Source organism: Schistocerca americana, chromosome 9, assembly GCF_021461395.2.
Source record: "Schistocerca americana isolate TAMUIC-IGC-003095 chromosome 9, iqSchAmer2.1, whole genome shotgun sequence".
Classification (NCBI taxonomy): domain Eukaryota; kingdom Metazoa; phylum Arthropoda; class Insecta; order Orthoptera; family Acrididae; genus Schistocerca; species Schistocerca americana.
Window position 1 is genome coordinate 181,861,997 of NC_060127.1, and position 22,232 is coordinate 181,884,228.

General features: G+C 40.7%; 1 protein-coding gene across 1 annotated transcript in view; it reads right to left on the reverse strand.

Moving 5' to 3' along the window:
• LOC124551046 (apoptosis-stimulating of p53 protein 2-like) overlaps nt 1–22,232 on the reverse strand; it is a 454,884-nt gene that overhangs the window by 67,720 nt on the left and 364,932 nt on the right. The window contains exons 7-9 of the mRNA XM_047125910.1: nt 10,235–10,457; nt 7,773–8,030; nt 4,820–5,004 (exon numbers count right to left, since the gene is read on the reverse strand). Coding sequence (XP_046981866.1) covers nt 4,820–5,004; nt 7,773–8,030; nt 10,235–10,457 — 666 coding nt within the window. The remainder of the gene's footprint in view (nt 1–4,819; nt 5,005–7,772; nt 8,031–10,234; nt 10,458–22,232) is intronic.

Here is a 22,232-nt window from a genome sequence, read left to right on the forward strand (position 1 = left end):
TCTGCAAGAAAGTCTTGAATTCAATCACAGGTCTGCTCCAATACTCCATAAGCTTGTATTTTTTTCATTAAACGACAATGCGGGACGGTGTCAAATGCCATACTGAAGTAAGGCATCAACCAGAGCTCCGTTGTCCACTGTGCTGTGGATCTCATGGGGTAACAGAGCAATTGAGTTTTGCAGGATCTCTGTTTGCAGAATCCATGTTGATTTTTATAGAGGAGATGTTCATTTTCCAAAAACGTCATAATTCTTCAGCATAAAATGTGTTCCATAATTCTACAACAGACTGACATCAACGATATATGTCTGTAATTGTGTGTATCTGTCTGGTGGCTTTTCTTAAAAATGGGAATGACCTGCCCTTTTTTCTGGTCATTAGGTACCTTTTGTTGCTCAAGTGATCTACGATAAATTACCGCTAGAAGGGGAACAAGTTCTTTCGCATAATTTTTATGCACGTAGGACTCATCTTCATCTTCATCTACATCTACATCTACATCATACTCTGCAAGCCACCTAATGGTGTGTGGTGGAGGGTACTTTCGGTACCACTATCTGATCCCTTCAACCCTGTTCCACTAGCAAATAGTGCATGGGTACCTCATCTGGTCCTGAAGCCTTTCCACTACTAAGCGATGTGCCAATTTTTGGCACGATTGTGCTTCAGCCGCGAGTGTTAAGGTCGATATTGGCCTTGCCAGAGATACTGGGGTGCGGAGTTGGCGGTGAGTGGCACTCTGGCAACAAAAAGTGGAGGGTTCGAGAGTAAAAAGCGAGAACGACAGAAATGCAGGGTGTTGGGGTCCAGATGGTCCGAATTGTGCATTAATAATTTTGGCACTCTGTGGTAATGAACTGATGGTGAAACTGAGACACTTGGGAATTCAACACTGCTGTGGAACGATAAGCCATGGGCTCTGCAATTGTATGGACACAGTTTACAGCGAGCTGTGGCCAATATCGTTTGTGGGTGTTTTGCCACAGCAGATAAACAAGACAGCATGAGCCCAACCTGAACACGCTGTGCTGTACCATGTTCGCCCACAATAAGGAAGTCATGATAATGGAGAAGAAAGCAGTGGAATACGGTACTTGTATTAACCTTCAGTGACTTCTGTGGTGTTGGTTTACTTAACTGTATGGAGATTGAGCAATGACTATCACTTTTTAATGGAATTTACGATTGTGTGGAGGTGTGGCCAATGCCGGATGGGCACTGTCAAAGTTGATAAATTTCTTATTTGTGAACACAACTTTCTGTTATCAGGATTACTCAATGGACAGATTTGAAATTGTCAGTTCTGCAGTGTAGTTCAGTGGGTTATAAATACTGGAATTTGGAAAATATGCTAACGATGAGTTTTGGATATGTTTTTATATCTGTGTGTTAAATGAAAGTGAATTTTGAAGTTTGTAAGGAACCTTTCTACCATTATGATTCTGTAAGTTTTTATTTGGAAGTGATGTTGTTTGCTACCATTATTGATTGAGAATTTATTACCTGATTAATCAAAGGAACTGTTATTTAACCAGCCTTTCTATGAAGTGTTTTAAGACTTGTTTTTCAGTGAACTATTATTAATAACTTACGTAAACCAGTAAAGTTGTGTAAGCAGTTACTGAAGGCACCTTAACCAATCAACCATGGCCAGTTCGGAACAGGCAGTGATGTGACATTAGAGGACTAGAGACTATTTGTTAAGTTTTGGCAATGCTAATCCTGTTGTTTGTTCTTGTTGAAGTGTCTAGTCGCCCCTAAATTAAATAATAATTCCGCACAGTGACTGTAGCTGTTTTTCGATTCCACGATCGGTTATCTCAATATCTGCAATTTTGACGTTCGCACGATGATTGAAAGGAGGGACAGTGTTACGATCTTCCGCAATGAAACAACTTCGGAAGACCAAATGCAGTATTTCGGCCTTCTCTCTGTTATCTTCCATTTCGGTGCTGGTGTAGTCACTGAGAGAATGCATGGATGATTTTGACCCTCTAACAGATTTTATATATGACCAAAATCTCTTAGGGTTTTTACTCAGGTTGGTTGACAATATCTTACTTTAGAAATCATTTAATGCTTCTCTCATTGCTCTCCTTACACTCATTTTCGCTTTGTTCAGCTTTTGTTTGTCAGCTAGGTTTTACTTGTCTTGAATCTGAGATGAAGTGCTCTTTGTTTATGTAGCACTTTTCTAACATGGCTGTTAAACCATGGTGGATCTTTCCCATCCCTTAAAACCTGAGAATATTTGTGTAGGGCATATTGAACGATGCCTTTGAATTTTTTCCATCACTGAATATTTGACACTGACTGCCGAGATATTCTGAAATTTGTATCCTGTCACCCTTGCTGAGCAAATATATCTGCCTACCTTTCTTAACATTCCTTATAGGACCTGTCATCATAGATGCTGTCACAGCTTTATCATCACTAATTCCTTTCTCTATGTGAACTGATTCGGTAACGTCAGGTCTGTTTGTTGCTCTCTTGAGTTGCTTTTCTAACTAACTGCTCAAAGTAATTTTTGGACAAGGCATCCAGAACAATGCGACATGATTCCCTGTCTCTGGCACCATGTTTGATGGTAGAACACTCTCAATCTATACCTAGCAAGTTGAAGTCACATCCTATTACAACAGCATGATCATGAAAATTACTAATGATATTCTGCAATTTCTGTCTGAAGCTCGCTCTACAACCACAGATCCTGACCCAGGTGGTCTATAAAAGCATTCGATCACCATTTTTGACTGTTCTTTGATAGTTAATTTCACCCAGATTAACTCACATTCGGAATCTGTGATAATGACGCTAGATTTTATCGAATTTTTTACTGCAATAAACATGCCTCCACTATTGACGACTAACCTATCCTTACATTGAACATTCCAATCTGAACTTAGGATTTTGTTGTAATTGATGTCTGGTTTCAAAAGGTTTTCTGTTTCCAATACAATCTGTGCATTATAACCTTCAGTAAGTGATACTAATTCTAGGACCTTTCCTTCGATGCTCCTCCAGTTTACTAAAATCATATTAATCTTTCCTATCTCTGATCTGTCAGGACAAAGAGTCTCTGAGGTCACTGTGGCTGATTTAAGAGGCAAATCATGTTTGCTCCCAAGTGAGGGGTCCTCTAACCTAAAAAAGTCCCACGTGCACGCCACACGTACTCCGCTACCCTAGTAGCCGCGTCCTGCGTGTAGTGCACGCCTGACCTATTAAGGGCAACCCTACAATTCTGCACCCGATAGCGGAGGTCAAGAAATTCACATCCAGTGCCATCACAGAACTGTCTGAGCCTCTGGTTTAGACCTTCCACTCTGCTCCAACCATGAGTACGATGCTACAAATAGACAGCTTAGCCTGCACACCGTGTGCACTGCTAGTTGCCTTCACCAAATCAGCCAGCCATTGAAAGGAGCAGAACCCAAGCGGCAGATGTCGTTCGTGCCAACATGTGCCACTACATGCAGACAGTTGCACCCAGTAGGCTCGATAGCCGCCGGTAGGGCCGCCTCCACATAACGGGATACCAAATGCAGATTGGGATTCTTTCCCACCTCGCCAGCTATTTCCCTAAAGGGCTCCATCACCCACCTAACATTGGAGTTCCCAATAACTAGCATACCCACCCTCTGTAGTTGTCCAGACAGGGCAGAAAAACTGACCGCTAGCCCAACAGGAGAGGCATCCCGTGCTGGCTGAGAGTTGTCATCAACATTGGGTAGCAACTAGTACCTGTTGCTAAGGCATAGAGCCAGCCACATGTCCTGCTCCCTCTTTCACCTTCCGCCCAGTGACACACAAACCCACCACTGTCTGCCACCCACTCTGGAGTGAGGACGGACCAGTCAGATGTTGCGTATCAGAAGCTGCAGCAACATCCAAGTCACCAGGGGATTCCAATGGCACCAAATGTGTCATGGGCACCCTGACGTCATTGCAACTTTGAGCATTAGCTAGAATGCTTGTCGACAATAGCCAAAGCAGCTTCCAGCTGTTTATGGACAGCAGCCAACTCTCCTTGTATCTGCTCATACAGAAGGGTTCCATATAACCTAAATTATGTTTATAGATAGCTCATCCATCCCAGAAATACAGGATTCTGACGATTTTTGTCTGTTATAAATACTGATACTTACAATGTATCAGAATGTGAAATAAAAGGTTGTATGTTGATTGCATTTAGGTAGAAGCTTAAATTTTTTACACTTCCAAGGAACCATAGGTTTTAGTATGTGACAAATTTCAACTTTATACATCTACCCAATCCTGAGAAAAATGGTTATTAACAATCAGACAGACGAACAGACACACACAAGAATGTAATCCAAATAAAGGTTCTGTTTTTACCGACTGAGGTATGAAACCCTAAAAATGAAGGAAACAATAAGAATATGGCAGGAAAGCTTACAACAGCGCTCTAGTTTGGCACCTGAACTCAAACTCTTGCGTGTTGCAGGCAATGCTGTTACAACTGAAGCTAGTTATAGAGTGTTACCTTAGAGAAGTCCCCAACCGACTCCTCTACTGGCAATTCGGATTGTATCACATACAGTAATGCTGGTTATTTTACTCTACAGTATTTGTCGAAACATGGCAGATGCAGTAAGAGTATTCCAAATCTTTAGTCAGAAATGACTTGAAATGATGTTATTGTTTACTGGCTAGCATACAAAAATTTGTATGATGCTGTAAGCCTATTGAATTATTGCCGTGATGAAGAAAGACAGTGAGATTAACACTATAAGTAAGCTGCAATAGAAAAAATAGGTTCTCTAAAATGTAACAAAAATATTTTTATTATCTGACCTGGTGTATGATTGCTTGTTATTGGAACTATCATGCTGTTGCTGTTGCTGCTGCTGCTGCTGCTGCTGCTGTTGTTGTTGTTGTTGTTGTTGTTGTTGTTGCTGCTGCTGCTGCTGCTGCCCAACACCAATTGCCAGACCTTTGTTTATTCCTGACAATGGAGTACTATGTGCAACTGACATCATCTGTGAAAAAATGCATCTAAATCACTCACGTGTATAGTAAAAAAATATCTAAAGGTATAAGGAGGTGGTAATTAAGGACCCTGTTGTTTTTACAGTCAGTTACTTACATGTTCCACTGATCATTTGAATGAATCTTGAGTCAGTTTGCGGGGTGTATGTACATAATTGGTGTCAACATTAGTGGACTGATGCAAGTATACCTAAAACAAGGTTTTTTTCTTAAGGGGAAAAAAGGGGGCAGAAATGCAAATAATGGAAGTTGGAGGAAATTGTGTCAATTTAGAATCACAATATGTTGTGGAGCATAAAGTAAGTAGGCTTAATCTGTTGGTAGAGCAGTTGAAATCCGTACTGAAGATTCAGAGACTGTTCAGACATCACTGACAGTCTCCAATAACATGTCAGTGGACAGGCAAGGTCAAACAAAAAAGTTTAGAACAATTTTCCTCGGAAGTACAAAGCAGTGGGAGACCTTTACTTGCAGATGAAAATATTAAAAAGCTACACGACATGTGAAAGGAACTCCAAGGAATTTGCCAGTCACTCTCAAATTCTGCATGCCACAAAAGACCTACTGACAAAGTTCTGCTTCTGCATCTACATCTGTACTCTGCAGACCACTGTGAAGTGCATGGCAGTGGGTACATCCCATTATGCAGTTACTAGGGCTTTTTCCCCATTCCATTTTTGTACGGAGTGTGGGAAGAATGAATATTTAGAGACCTGTGTGCACATCATAATTAATCTAATCTTGTCCTGAAGCTCCCTATGGAAGAAATATGTAGGGGTTTGCTTTATATTCCTAGAGTTGTCATTTAAAGGGGGTTCTTCAAACTTTGTAAGTTGGCTTTCTTGGCATAGGCCACACAGTTTACTGAAAACCCGTGAACACAGACTGTTACCTACAATGAGATTTAAAACACCACCCACAACAGAAGTGAAGCATGATGAAAACATTGGCAGATAGAGCAAGAAACCTGTGCAAACCGGAGCTGCTTGATGCGGGATTAAAACATTTCAGCAATGAACTGCTCAAGAATGGTTATTTGTCTGCTGAGATAAAAAGAGAGTTAAAACCACATCTCTTAGCTGATAGTGATGCACAAGTGCCTGTGAAAGTGGACGTTTCACTGCATTTCATTACGGCTGTTACTGACCACAAAGGAAAAATCTTGGATATGGAAGTAATATGTAGCGGGTTGCTTTATATTCCTAGAGTTGTCATCAGGTAGATCACCTAAAATTGGTCAAGGATGCTCTGAAACTGCTGGAAAAAGCAGGTATTTATAGGATTCCATGTAGTTGTGGGGGAGGTGTATGTGGGCACTAAAAAAAAAAAAAAAATTTATGACTGGAAGAGCACTAAGGCAATTACAGAAGGGAGTAGATTGACAGATCAGAAGTTGCGGAACACGCTTTGCAGCCACAAGACCATCATATTCATTTTCAAAGGAGATGCCATCGAGATTATGAAACACCCCAGGTATTTCACCAGGAAGGAGGAGGGCATGAAATTCAATGACATTTTCATCCTGGTGCTGAAGATGTCTACCAGTCTTCCACTATGGGGTGGTAGTATCAACAGGTAACGGCAACTGACAACAGCCAATTGCACCCTGGTATTTAAAGCATGTGACATCACGCCATTGCAGGGAAGCACACATAAATGGAATTTTGCTGTAGTCAGTAGCAAGCCAGGGTGTGAATCAGACCACTCAAAGTCATAATCCCCTTGAAAATATCCTCCACAGATGGGAACAAAATGTCCGGTTTTAATGTCAAATCCATTTGACCAAGGCAGAACAGCCCAGAACGTTTTCTTTAATTACAAAGATTAATACTACCTTGTAATTTACACTCCCTCGCCCCCTACAAAGTGGCCACAGGTTAAACAGTTTAACAGTCAAAGACACAAGATTAAGCAACGCACAATATTTACAGAACAAATACCTGGAATGATGACTGAAGCTTGGTGATTTGGCTCTCATAATGATTGAAAAAACTTGTTTACATTCATCTGGTTATTTTAACAACCTTAACTTCTGATGTTGGTCAAATGAAAACCATACAGACATGCACAAATGTCCCCTAGCAGCGACAAAGATACTTCTTTGAGGAGAACAGAGGACAAACAGCTGCAGTGACTGTAGAGAGTATTACCTCTAAATGTTTCAAAATATTATTGTACTGAACTATGGAGAGTATGCTTAAGTGAAACAGAATGTGGTTCCAGCAAGATGGGACAACTGCTCACACAGCAAACATTGGGCTGAATTCTTTGAGGATTAAATTTCCTGGACATCCAATTTCTCATAATGTTATCACTGCATGGCCTTGGTCCACATGTTCGCCAAATCTCACAAACTGTGGTTTATTTTGGGGAATTATCTTAAATTGTAAGTATTTGTAAACAGACCACAGAACACTATCTGCCAGGAAATCTCTGCAGTACAAAATCGGGTACTGAGATGTAAGTTTGACAGAAACGTAGCATAGCAGACAATAGTTGCAACTTAGATGAAGTTATTTTCAAATGTTATCTACTCCTTTTTCAAGGCTGTTAAATGGCATATGTACCCCAATATGCTGTATCAATAAATATGTTAAAGTATTGGGTAAAGCAAGGCATTTGTTAAAAATTGTCAGGCCTTTTTGCTGCACCCTGTACTACTGACAATTCCAATTTACAATTTACATTCTCATTATTATTTGAACCACAGAAAACCTGAAGATGGTACAAATTTACATAATGTAGTGGGTATACATGCCTGCTGTTGCTGTTGATGCTGCTGCTGCTGCTGTTGTTGTTGTTGTTGCCCCATATTGGTGTTCGCAGGGCTAACGCCAGTGCTGCTGCCAAAATTGCTGTTCAGGTTGCTGTTGATGGCATTCCTAGCAGTCTCCACTTCATTGCCACCCACTGCCGTCTTTGACAAGAAACTGACTGTGAACTTTGTATTGTATGGCAGTGTTTGGTACTTTGGGTCTGCCTTGCTGCCCCCAAACTCTGAAGGTGATATGTCATCCTGCAAGCATCAACAAAGACACATCCTGGAACCTCACTGCTGTTGTCACTTGTGTGTAAATTGGTTGCAGGGCTGCCAAAAGTTTACTCTGCACCCATCTAACCACTGACAATGACTTCATTTTCTTTAGGCTGTTGTATAATTCAGCCTGGGGTCACTCAAATGGGGTATAATTACAAGTTCTGGTTTTATACCAAGAGACCATCAGATTATTTTGACATGTCAACTGAACAACTGTGAAGAAGCACTGATTGCATCTGATCAGTTGATGACCTCCTACAAAAAATTTCCAAATTATCTGATGATTACTTAATAACAAGTTGAATCTGGTAATTGTACCATTTGAGTGTCCCAAGTCTAAAAGACATATTTTCATAAAAATCATTTTCTATATGTATTTATATTCCACACCTTCTCCAAGACACTTGAATAAATTTTAACCAAATTTTGTACACAAATCACTTAAAGCCTGTAAAGAAGCACTGTGGGAGTAAGAAGCACTTAACTCTCATTGGGATGGCGGTGAAAAATGAGTGGCACAAAAACTTAACTCAGCAACCTCAGGAACAATTTCAACCATGTACAAATGTATCAAATCCATAGTTTTCCAGGTTGCTAGTATCACTGGTGACTGCCCTGAAGGCATTTCACAACTAGGTGCAAATAAGGAGCAAGGGCTGGGTCTGGAGTATTCTGATATGTGGTTCTGAGTAGACGAGATGTATTGATGATGGAACTACTTAGATCTGTAGATGATCCAGAGGGATCAAAACATGTAACGTAATTAAAAGTGCGCAGTTGCGAGTGGACTTTAAATGGGAATTATCTTGCACATATAAATGATTCATTACTTGTATAATTTGTTTAAAAATATTGTAGTGATAACAGACCCAACCATCCCTCGGAGTGGTGGAGGTGAGAAGCCATGACATGTAAACTCATTAACGATCCAAATTAGTATTGAATACATAGTTTTCCAAATTGCTAGGCTCATAGGTGACAGTTCCGATGACATTTGACCCCTAGGTGTTAGGAGGATGGGAGGAATGGGGGGTTCCAATAGTGCTGATCTATCAGCATCTCCCTGCAATATCTGGATGAATTTCAACCAAATTTGTTACATACATTATTCACAATTTGTATAAAAATAGTGTTGGATTAAGATACCTCTGCTAGTCGTAGGGTGAGGGGAAGGGATTGAGCGACATGTAAAAATGTTCGAAAACAATCCATTGATGCTTTTTCTTGTACTTAGTTGACTTAAAAAACTTCAAAAGTAAGAAGCACCACCTGTCTCATATTTGTTGTTCAGTGTGTCAACCAGTTTGTGACAATACTTGCTACAATGAGTCAACAATATTGTCACCATATTTTGGAGCCAAAGATCATGCTACATGGCTGAATACCACGAAAATATTTACTTTCCTCTGTTGAGCTGCATGGTGTGAAACTGGAGAATCAGTTGCTGGCAACAGTCCTTTTTCTCAATGTGGTAACCAGTTACTGCTGTCAGTATTCCTCAAATGAAACCAAAGTCTGACAGATTCTACAAAAAGGCGAATGAAGGTAAAGTATTGCAAAAATGAAACATATTATGAAAGATACCATCAACTTCAGGCTACGTGTTAACATGTTGCCACAATGTGAGCGGGTGAATCTGAAGATCAGCACGATAGTCCCTTACAAGAAACAACATCTGATTTAACCGTGATAGTGTGTAGTTGTAAAAGTGAGGCATTAAAGCAATATCATTGCAGATAATTTACAGAGATAAAAGCATACGGGTTGAGCTGGTATGCAGACCATAGAATGAGCACGGGCTCCCCCAGGGGTTAACTGCAGTGAGGGAAATTGAACGCAAGCTCACAGACTGACTCTCCGGACCTAAGAGGGAATGCCTACACACTGCTAGGGAATGCAGATGCAGATGGAATGCCTGGAACCTATAGAGGGGGAGGAGGGTGTAGGTATAAATATTTGACCCATTCCACTCTATGAGCAATCTCAGGCAGCACCTGGTGAAGAGGACTAGTCACATTGCCAAATTATCACGCAAGAACAACGGTAACATCCAGCAGGTACCCAACACGTCAAGATGTCATCAGATTATCGGGAGTATCTGTAAAATCATAATATTCGTACAGCTCCAAGATGAGGGGCAAAGAGCTTAGCCAATTTGAACTAGGAGAGAGAATTGTGCTAACCTGGTGAGCATTGTGGGAGCCCTGGGTGAGGGGCTTCTCCTGCTGGTCAGCGGACATGGGCTGATGGTGTTGCTGTTGCTGTTGCTGCTGCTGCTGTTGTTGTTGTTGTTGCTGCGGCTGTGGTGCCGGGACATGGAGGTACGGCTCAACGGCAGCAACATTGCCTCCGGGCCTCAGCAGGAATGCCGGCTTTTGGTCCTGGGCGTGACCCACCACGGCAGGCCTGTGCGCATGACATACAGCTCCAGACCAGGAAACTGAGTGGCACAACACACACACACACACACACACACACACACACACACACACACACACACTAAGAGAAGTTATATGTTACCAGTACCAGGGGTCACTCCCAACAGCAAATGTGTGCAACAACTACAATTCCAAAGTGGCACTTACACCATTTCCAGAAAACACTGGTCCATAAATATATTTTTACTTCAAAACCAAAAACTCTAAATCTAAAAATATAATGGAAGAATAGCTGAAACTGATCCACTTTGTTTAGTCTTTCTCCCCATTGATTTTCTCATTTGTAAAAAAATTTTCAATTAATCACTTCATTAGCTACTAATTTGTACAAAGTATATTGTTATAAATTAAAATGTATAAATATTATAAACATCCAAACCTTGTGCTATATTGACAGTCTTAGTGTACATTACAAGAAATTGGAGCCTTTTGCAGCTGAATAGCACAGAATGAATAGAATTCACGGTAAAAATACTGGTTCGTGCCTTTCTCTTTGTGGTTAATATTACTGCTTTTGTTTAGAAGGGACATTGCAAGGACATACTGGAAACAGTGAACAAATTTTTGGAATTCTGTTGGAAAATTTATGTTTCTGCCACAGTTCATGACTGTATCAGAGGACATAAGTATTTTTTTCTTCCCCCACATCATATTGTATTTTCACTGATTTTCCAGACTAAGTCATTCTTTGCCGTAAAAATTATTCCTTCATACAACTATTCTATCATTACATAGTTTCCCTCTTTAAGCAAATACTATGTTATAAATTTTTAAAGAGAGATATGAGAGTTTTGTGAATGTTCATTACGGAGAGAGAGTCATCTTCAAATGTGGTACATATTTCTAGCAAGGAATACGAAATGAAATTGAAACTTGTAACACAATGGAATGAGAAAAACCAAACCAGCATTTAAATAATTTCAATGGTGTCTCATACTCAACAGAACATTTAAATGTAAGTACAAATGCTATTATTAGTTGGTACCAACACTCAACACTCAATACTATAATATCAGAGCTGTTAGGTCTCCGAGGTCGTCAACAGTCTGAAAAAGACCAGACGACACGAAACGCTCTGAATAAAGCCGACCTTTAGCTATCAGTATTTGTGGGCCGGCATTCAGCTTATCGTGCCCTTACTGTAGTTAGTCTGCTGGAGCTTGTAACATAGTATTCCAGGTATTCCATATCAGCGACCTCGTAGTCATTACACATCGTGAGAGCAGAATGGGGTGCTCTGCAGAACTCATGGACTTCGAACATGGTCAGGTGATTGGGTGTCACTTGTGTCATATGTCTGTACGCGAGATTTCCACTTTCCGAAACATCCCTACGTCCACTGTTTCCAATGTGATAGTGAAATGGAAATGTCAAGGGATACGAACAGCACAAAAGTGCACAGGCCAACCTCTGTTGACTGACAGAGACCGCTGGCAATTGAAGAGGGTTCTAATGTGTTATAGGCAGACATCTACCAGACCATCATACAGGAATTCCAAACTGCATCAGGATCCACTGCAAGTATTATGACAGTTAGGCGGGAGGTGAGAAACCTTTCATTTCCTGGTCAAGCAGCTGCTCGTAAGCCACACATTACACCAGTAAATACCAAACGACGCCTCACTTGGTGTAACGAGCGTAAACATTGGACAACTGAACAGTGGAAAAACGTTGTGTGGAGTGGCCAATCATGGTACACAATGTGGTGATCCAATGGCAGTGTGTGGTGAACGTCATCTGCCAGCGTGTGTAATGCTAACAGTAAAATTCAGAGGCAGTAGTGTCATGGTGTGGTCGTGATTTTGTTTTGCATGACACTATCACAGCACAGGCCTACATCAATGTTTTAAGCACCTTCTTGCTTCCCACTGTTGAAGAACAATTCAGTGATGGCGATTGCATCTTTCAACACGATCGAGCACCTGTTCATAATGCACGACCTGTGGCAGAGTAGTTACACAACAGTGACATCCCTGTAATGGACTAGCCTGCACAGTCCTGACCTGAATCCTATAGAACACCTTTGTGATGTTTTGGAATGCAGATTTCATGCCAGACCTCACTCACTGACTGACATCAATACCTCTCCTCAGTGCAGTACTCCGTGAAGAATGGGCTGCCATTCCCTAAGAAACATTCCAGCACCTGGTTGAACATATTCCTGCAAGAGTGGAAGCTGTCATCAAGGCTAAGGGTGAGCCAACACCATATTGAATTCCAGCATTACCGGTGAAGGGTGCGACAAACTCTTAAGTCATTTTCAGCCAGGTGTCCGGATACTTTTGATCACAGTGTATATAAGTGAACAGTTGATAACATGGGTATATAAGTGACCCAAGATGCACCTCACCACATCAGCACTGGTTCTTGAGCGAAGTAGTTTGTCAACCATTGGTATGTACTATTACATTGCCAACTGTAGCATTCAGTTCCAACAATCAAGAGTACAGCTATGTATCTCCGTGCCTTCCATTCACTAATTACTTTTTAAAGCAGAGGTTCCTAATCTGTGGGTAATCACCCCCTAAGGGGTAAAATGAAATTTTCTGAGGGTTAAATGCCAAACGATCCGATTCTGTTTCAGTAACAAAACAATTATTTCCAAAAGATAATTACTATCGTCACAACTTTTTTTACTAATATTGATCATACAAGATATCAATAATTACTTTTTCTTAACTAGTAGCATTAATGTGGTGGAGGTTACAGCTTCTTCACATAGCCCACACACTACACACATGTTGTGTTTTGTGCCATACATTGCTGAAGATAGAAGTGAGACTGAATGTAACAAAGATTAAATATCTGAAGAAAATGTATTCTCCAAGTTGTGGGAAGTACCTGCAGCACCCCAGCAATTGCTTCATTACTCACTCTGAAACACAGCGTGACACAGCAGTAACTACACAAGGCTACTATAGTGCTGTATGCAGTATTATTATTATTATTATTATTATTATTATTATTACTACTTCCTTCACTTTCTCAGACGTTAAGTCCGGTTAAAAATGGAGTGACGCGGACCTTGATCAAGCGTCACTTCCTTTTAACTGTACGGTATGTGTTATATTGCATTTAGGAACTTTTGGGTAATTGAACATGTATCAATAATTACGGATTTCTGTAGTTGTATATATATGTTTGGATGTAGCTGTATTGCATTGATATACTGGTGGATATTGCGTGGTATTACTCCTGTAGTTGATAGTATAATTGGTATGATGTCAACTTTATCCTTATGCCACATGTCTTTGACTTCCTCAGCCAGTTGGATGTATTTTTCAATTTTTTCTCCTGTTTTCTTTTGTATATTTGTTGTATTGGGTATGGATATTTCGATTAGTTGTGTTAATTTCTTCTTTTTATTGGTGAGTATGATGTCAGGTTTGTTATGTGGCGTTGTTTTATCTGTTATAATGGTTCTGTTCCAGTATAATTTGTATTCATTATTCTCCAGTACATTTTGTGGTGTATACTTGTATGTAGGAACGTGTTGTTTTAAAAGTTTATGTTGTAAGGCACGCTGTTGATGTATTATTTTTGCGACATTGTCATGTCTTCTGGGGTATTCTGTATTTGCTAGTATTGTACATCTGCTTGTGATGTGATCTACTGTTTCTATTTGTTGTTTACAAAGTCTGCATTTATCCGTTGTGGTATTGGAATCTTTAATAATATGCTTGCTGTAATACCTGGTGTTTGTTGTTTGATCCTGTATTGCAATCATGAATCCTTCTGTCTCACTGTATATATTGCCTTTTCTTAGCCATGTGTTGGATGCGTCTTGATCGATGTGTGGCTGTGTTAGATGATACGGGTGCTTCCCATGAAGTGTTTTCTTTTTCCAATTTACTTTCTTTGTATCTGTTGATGTTATGTGATCTAAAGGATTGTAGAAGTGGTTATGAAATTGCAGTGGTGTAGCCGATGTATTTATATGAGTGATTGCCTTGTGTATTTTGCTAGTTTCTGCTCGTTCTAGAAAGAATTTTCTTAAATTGTCTACCTGTCCATAATGTAGGTTTTTTATGTTGATAAATCCCCTTCCTCCTTCCTTTCTGCTTATTACTATAATAATAATAATTATTATTATTATTATTTATTTCTTGTCTCCGACGTTATGTCTGGTTAAAAATGGAAGGTGAGGCGGACCTTGATCAAGCGTCACTTCCTTTTAACTGTACGGTATGTGTTATATTGCATTTAGGAACTTTCGGGTAATTACAGATTTCTGTAGTTGTATATATATATGTTTGGATGTAGCTGTATTGCATTGATGTACTGGTGGATATTGTGTGGTATTACTCCTGTAGTTGATAGTATAATTGGTATGATGTCAACTTTATCCTTATGCCACATGTCTTTGACTTCCTCAGCCAGTTGCACGTATTTTTCAATTTTTTCTCCTGTTTTCTTTTGTATATTTGTTGTATTGGATATGGATTAGTTGTGTTAATTTCTTCTTTTTATTGGTGAGTATGATGTCAGGTTTGTTATGTGGTGGTGTTTTATCTGTTATAATGGTTCTGTTCTATTATTATTATTATTATTATTATTATTATTATTAGTGGCTGTGGTCAGACACAAAGCAATAACAGCGTGAAGTCTTCCAATTTCTGCCAGTTGAGAAGTAAAGTGTGGAGCAATCAAATGATTTACGAACAGAAAGTATACTGCACTCATTTTAACTTGGTTGATTTTAAACGAGATTGCAGTGTGCAGGTCAAGCAACTGGCGCAATGGAGAGGAGTAATGCAAGGGAAGTTTGTTTTGTACCCAAGTGTAGCACTTGTGATACAACACGAATTCCTTTGTCATTCATTAAAACACACACACACACACACACACACACACACACACACACACACACACACACACACACACACACACACACACACACACACCAAATATTCATTTTTCATTATTTAAAAAAATAAATGTTCCACAAAAAGTCTATCATTTTACAGATTAGTTAAGTGATTAATCGCATAAGTAAGATTGAAAACCACTTATGTAAAGTATTCAAAAGTGCATATACTTATGCACAGAAAGTAGTTTGGTTCGTAATTTAGTTTTCTACTGTTTCACGATTTCCCTTTCTTCCTTTTCAGACAGATCACCTCACGATGACTGAAGTGTGAAGTGGCAATGATACCATTCCAGTAATCTGTGGCTGAATTACCAACACTCATGGACTTCGAACATGGTCAGGTGATTGGGTGTCACTTGTGTCATATGTCTGTACGCGAGATTTCCACATTCCGAAACATCCCTACGTCCACTGTTTCCGATGTGATAGTGAAATGGAAATGTCAAGGGATACGAACAGCACAAAAGTGCACAGGCCAACCTCTGTTGACTGACAGAGACCGCTGGCAATTGAAGAGGGTTCTAATGTGTTATAGGCAGACATCTACGAGACCATCATACAGGAATTCCAAACTGCATCAGGATCCACTGCAAGTATTATGACAGTTAGGGGGGAGGTGAGAAAACTTTGATTTGCTGGTCAAGCAGCTGCTCATAAGCCACACATCACACCAGTAAATACCAAACGACGCCTCACTTGGTGTAACGAGCGTAAACATTGGACAACTGAACAGTGGAAAAACGTTGTGTGGAGTGGCCAATCATGGTACACAATGTGGTGATCCAATGGCAGTGTGTGGTGAACGTCATCTGCCAGTGTGTGTAATGCTAACAGTAAAATTCAGAGGCGGTAGTGTCATGGTGTGGTCGTGATTTTGTTTTGCATGACACTATCACAGCACAGGCCTACATCAATGTTTTAAGCACCTTCTTGCTTCCCACTGTTGAAGAACAATTCAGGGATGGCGATTGCATCTTCCAACTCCGAAACAGACAGCATGATACAGCAGTAACTACACAAGGCTACTATAGTGCTGTATGCAGTATTATTATTATTTCTTTACTTTCTCAGACGTTAAGTCTGGTTAAAAATGGAAAGTGACGTGGACCTTGATCAAGCGTCACTTCCTTTTAACTCTATGGTAAGTGTTATATTGCATTTAGGAACTTTCGGGTAATTGAACATGTATCAATAATTACGGATTTCTGTAGTTGTATATATAAGTTTGGATGTAGCTGTATTGCATTGATGTACTGGTGGATATTGTGTGGTATGACTCCTATAGTTGATAGTATAATTGGTATAATGTCAACTTTATCCTGATGCCACATGTCCTTGACTTCCTCAGCCAGTTGGATGTATTTTTCAATTTTTTCTCCTGTTTTCTTTTGTATATTTGTTGTATTGGGTATGGATATTCCGATTAGTTGTGTTAATTTCTTCTTTTTATTGGTGAGTATGATGTCAGGTTTGTTATGTGGCGTTGTTTTATCTGTTATAATGGTTCTGTTCCAGTATAATTTGTATTCATCATTCTCCAGTACATTTTGTGGTGCATACTTGTATGTGGGAACGTGTTGTTTTATAAGTTTATGTTGTAAGGCAAGCTGTTGATGTATTATTTTTGCTACATTGTCATGTCTTCTGGGGTATTCTGTATTTGCTAGTATTTTACATCCACTTGTGATGTTATCTACTGTTTCTATTTGTTGTTTGCAAAGTCTGCATTTATCTGTTGTGGTATTGGGATCTTTAATAATATGCTTGCTGTAATATCTGGTGTTTATTGTTTGATCCTGTATTGCAATCATGAATCCTTCCGTCTCACTGTATATATCGCCTTTTCTTAGCTATGTGTTGGATGCGTCTTGATTGATGTGTCTTGATTGATGTGTCTTGATTGATGTGTGGCTGTGTTAGATGATACGGGTGCTTGCCATGTAGTGTTTTCTTTTTCTAATTTACTTTCTTCGTATCTGTTGATGTTATGTGATCTAAAGGGTTGTAGAAGTGGTTATGAAATTGCAATGGTGTAGCCGATGTATTGATATGAGTGATTGCTTTGTGTATTTTGCTAGTTTCTGCTCATTCTATAAAGAATTTTCTTAAATTGTCTACCTGTCCATAATGTAGGTTTTTTATGTCGATAAATTCCCTTCCTCCTTCCTTTCTGCTTAATGTGAATCTTTCAGTTGCTGAATGTATGTGATGTATTCTATATTTGTGGCATTGTGATCGTGTAAGTGTATTGAGTGCTTCTAGGTCTGTGTTACTCATTTCACTACTCCAAATGAGTAGGTCAATATTTATTATTATTATTATTATTATTATTATTATTATTATTATTAGTGGCTGTGGTCAGACACAAAGCAATAACAGCGTGAAGTCTTCCAATTTCTGCCAGTTGAGAAGTAAAGTGTGGAGCAATCAAATGATTTATGAACAGTAAGTATACTGCACTCATTTTAACTTGGTTGATTTTAAACGAGATTGCAGTGTGCAGGTCAAGCAACTGGCACAATGAAGAGGAGTAATGCAAGGGAAGTTTGTTTTGTACCAAGTGTAGCACTTGTGATTTGTGATACAACACGAATTCCTTTGTCATTCATTAAAAAAAAAAAAAAACACACACACACACACACACACACACACACACACACACACACACACACACACACACACACGAGATGATTGAAGTGTGAAGTGGCAATGATACCATTCCAGTAATCCATGGCTGAATTACCAACACTGCTGCGGCAGCTGCGATGGCACAGTTCGATACTGAATTCCTTCAAATGCTTTCCGTTACATTGAAGCAATGGGTTCACCTTGCATGATTAAAATCGCACCGTCACTTCGCTGCCCACTTTTGCTATTATCCTCAAATATTCTTCTATGTATTATAAACAAAAATCAGCACAAGGAAACAAAGCTCACGATCGTGACAGTTGCGTTAGCGTCTGTAATTCTCCTCCGCAGAGCGTTTGATGACCATGAACGAAACAGAAGACGCGACCAAACTCGCTTTTCTGGCTTGTTGTTGCTACGGTAGCTCTTTTGTGAACAACCAGCTCAGCTTCTGTCTCTATGCTGTTCATTTTTGGAACACAACCTACGACTAGCTTAGAGACAGAAGTGATGACACTTTCTGCAGGACCATACCATCATTTTGCAGGACAATGCTCAAGCACGTATAGTGCAAGCTGTTACTGATTTGTTTAACTGATGGGGCTGCTAAGAGCTATACCCTCTACTGCACTCCCCTGACTTAAGCCCTCGTGAGTTCAACTCTATTTCTAAACTGAAGGAAACACTCACGGCATTCGCTTCAGAACTGCTACAAATTCGTCGGGCAATAGACCGTGCCACAAGAACTGTCAACACAACTGGCACTGCTAAGAGTATACTAAAACTTCCACATCGCTGGCAACGGGTTATACACAATGCTGGTGACTACTTTGAAGGTCAGTAAACCTTTGAAACACGTATATATATTGTACGAGCTGTAAATAAATAGTTGGCACTATTAAAGTTCCAACCCTTGTATTTTCATACAAATAGTAATGACGTATTGTGAGACCCATGCACACTGTTGAAATTACAACTCGAATGTTGCATGCTACTATGAAGTTGCAAACTTTTAAAAAGATTGTGACTGGAAAAGAAATGTTTTGAAGGACTGTACACCTTGAATGGAGACTGTCCCCGGAAAGCTGACAGGTCGTCTTCATATGTAATGTAAGGCCCTACGATGTAAGACGAAATGCATTTCAAACACACCCACAAAGGTTGAGCTTTTGTTCCAGAAACTGCTTTTCTTTCTTCTCTTGTTTGTTTGTCGAGAACCGGAGGTGCATCAGAATACCATGCGATCTTCGAAAGCTCACTGTGGTTTGAAATAAGGGTAAACCATACTCATCTGATCGAAATTGGCTCGAAGGTTTCCCCACGTGCCTTGTGTAAACCAGCTGTTATTAGTAGCACATAGAATGCTTATAGTTCTGTAGAGTCAAGTTCAATCCAGCATTCAAGATATGTGTGTAGAATTTCTGTCTTCAGCATGGTTGTTATTATTATGCATTACTATTACTTTCTGCATGTGATTGGTGATAAAATGGCCTAGACAATCTGTCCTTGTCTGTATTTGTGGTCTAAGGTGACATGGAATTATTCAGTTTCATGTATTGTACTCCCGGAAGCCTTTTTGCACACATGAGGTGGTACTATGTCGACAGTTATCTGTCCACCTATATCATAACCACCACCACCACCACCACCACCACCACCACCACCACCACCACCACATTCATTTACATTCGCCTCATCTCCGACCTGTGTATCATCCTGCCACGTCTGCATCAGCATTACTCTCATTCCTCTTTCCAAAAACTGATTCCCTGCTAAAACCTGCACGAGCTGGTAGCCCCTTTCAAAGCCTTTATCATGATCTATGATGATTCAAATATAGTATCATATTTTTCTGATCCCACTGAAAAGAAGATCAAATTATTGTACTACGAACTTTGATAGAACCATAAATATTTGGAATTTATGGTTTTGTGGATTCCACACTGCATTCATATTTCTTCGAAGATGAAATTTCAATCAGTAACTCAAGTTTGCCTAATGGGTATGAATAGAAGTCAGTGCAACTGTATTCACCGAAGTTTAAACAGGTCAGTAAAATACACTTAACGCTCCTCACTGTAAATCTATTCCTCTCATCTGTCCACTGTCACAATAGTAAGCTGAAAACTCTTTCAACATTTGCGTTGTGGGAAGGGAGTGAAAAGAAGTACTGCGCTATATTAAGCCACTCTCTGCACTGTTCATTACACTGAAAAGATCTGAAAAACCTACACCATTTTTCATGTGCCATCAACTGATTCCATTGTTCACTGTCTGTTTCCACTTTTGTTTTACAAATGACTGTATATGAACTACTTCACCAAATAAGAGGCTGTCATTTACTAGAATGCCCTTTTCATTTAGCCACATTAAAGTACACTCCTGGAAATGGAAAAAAGAACACATTGACACCGGTGTGTCAGACCCACCATACTTGCTCCGGACACTGCGAGAGGGCTGTACAAGCAATGATCACACGCACGGCACAGCGGACACACCAGGAACCGCGATGTTGGCCGTCGAATGGCGCTAGCTGCGCAGCATTTGTGCACCGCCGCCGTCAGTGTCAGCCAGTTTGCCGTGGCATACGGAGCTCCATCGCAGTCTTTAACACTGGTAGCATGCCGCCACAGCGTGGACGTGAACCGTATGTGGAGTTGACGGACTTTGAGCGAGGGCGTATAGTGGGCATGCGAGAGGCCGGGTGGACGTACCGCCGAATTGCTCAACACGTGGGGCGTGAGGTCTCCACAGTACATCGATGTTGTCGCCAGTGGTCGGCGAAAGGTGCACGTGCCCGTCGACCTGGGACCGGACCGCAGCGACGCACGGATGCACGCCAAGACCGTAGGATCCTACGCAGTGCCGTAGGGGACCGCACCGCCACTTCCCAGCAAATTAGGGACACTGTTGCTCCTGGGGTATCGGCGAGGACCATTCGCAACCGTCTCCATGAAGCTGGGCTACGGTCCCGCACACTGTTAGGCCGTCTTCCGCTCACGCCCCAACATCGTGCAGCCCGCCTCCAGTGGTGTCGCGACAGGCGTGAATGGAGGGACGAATGGAGACGTGTCGTCTTCAGCGATGAGAGTCGCTTCTGCCTTGGTGCCAATGATGGTCGTATGCGTGTTTGGCACCGTGCAGGTGAGCGCCACAATCAGGACTGCATACGACCGAGGCACACAGGGCCAACACCCGGCATCATGCTGTGGGGAGCGATCTCCTACACTGGCCGTACACCACTGGTGATCGTCGAGGGGACACTGAATAGTGCACGGTACATCCAAACCGTCATCGAACCCATCGTTCTACCATTCCTAGACCGGCAAGGGAACTTTCTGTTCCAACAGGACAATGCACGTCCGCATGTATCCCGTGCCACCCAACGTGCTCTAGAAGGTGTAAGTCAACTACCCTGGCCAGCAAGATCTCCGGATCTGTCCCCCATTGAGCATGTTTGGGACTGGAGGAAGCGTCGTCTCACGCGGTCTGCACGTCCAGCACGAACGCTGGTCCAACTGAGGCGCCAGGTGGAAATGGCATGGCAAGCCGTTCCACAGGACTACATCCAGCATCTCTACGATCGTCTCCATGGGAGAATAGCAGCCTGCATTGCTGCGAAAGGTGGATATACACTGTACTAGTGCCGACATTGTGCATGCTCTGTTGCCTGTGTCTATGTGCCTGTGGTTCTGTCAGTGTGATCATGTGATGTATCTGACCCCAGGAATGTGTCAATAAAGTTTCCCCTTCCTGGGACAATGAATTCACGGTGTTCTTATTTCAATTTCCAGGAGTGTATTTTCAACTACTGACCATTCTAGTGGTTCTGTGAGCATCATCCATGAGAATACAGAAAACTCAGCTATTCCCTGTAACCATGAGGATAAATAGTCTACTGAAGCATCATAAAACATTGATACTGCTATGTCAAATTTCTTAACAGACTGGTCATCACAATTATCCAGCAGTTTTTTTACACTTAGTGGTACAAAATATTGATGTTTCCTTGAATTTAGACTTGTCAAAGCTTTATTTAAGACTGCTAAACACTTCACATATGGAATTATTCTGTTTCTCAGTGCTCAGAATGGATTGTTGGAAAACACTCATTTGTGAATATACAAAAAGTAAATAACATTCATTTATAGGATCACTGAAAAAACTCTTTAAGACTACAGGGCACTTTGAGTTAGACTGTGACAAAAAGTAAGATTTCAAAGGTTCACACATTTTCAAGATCCT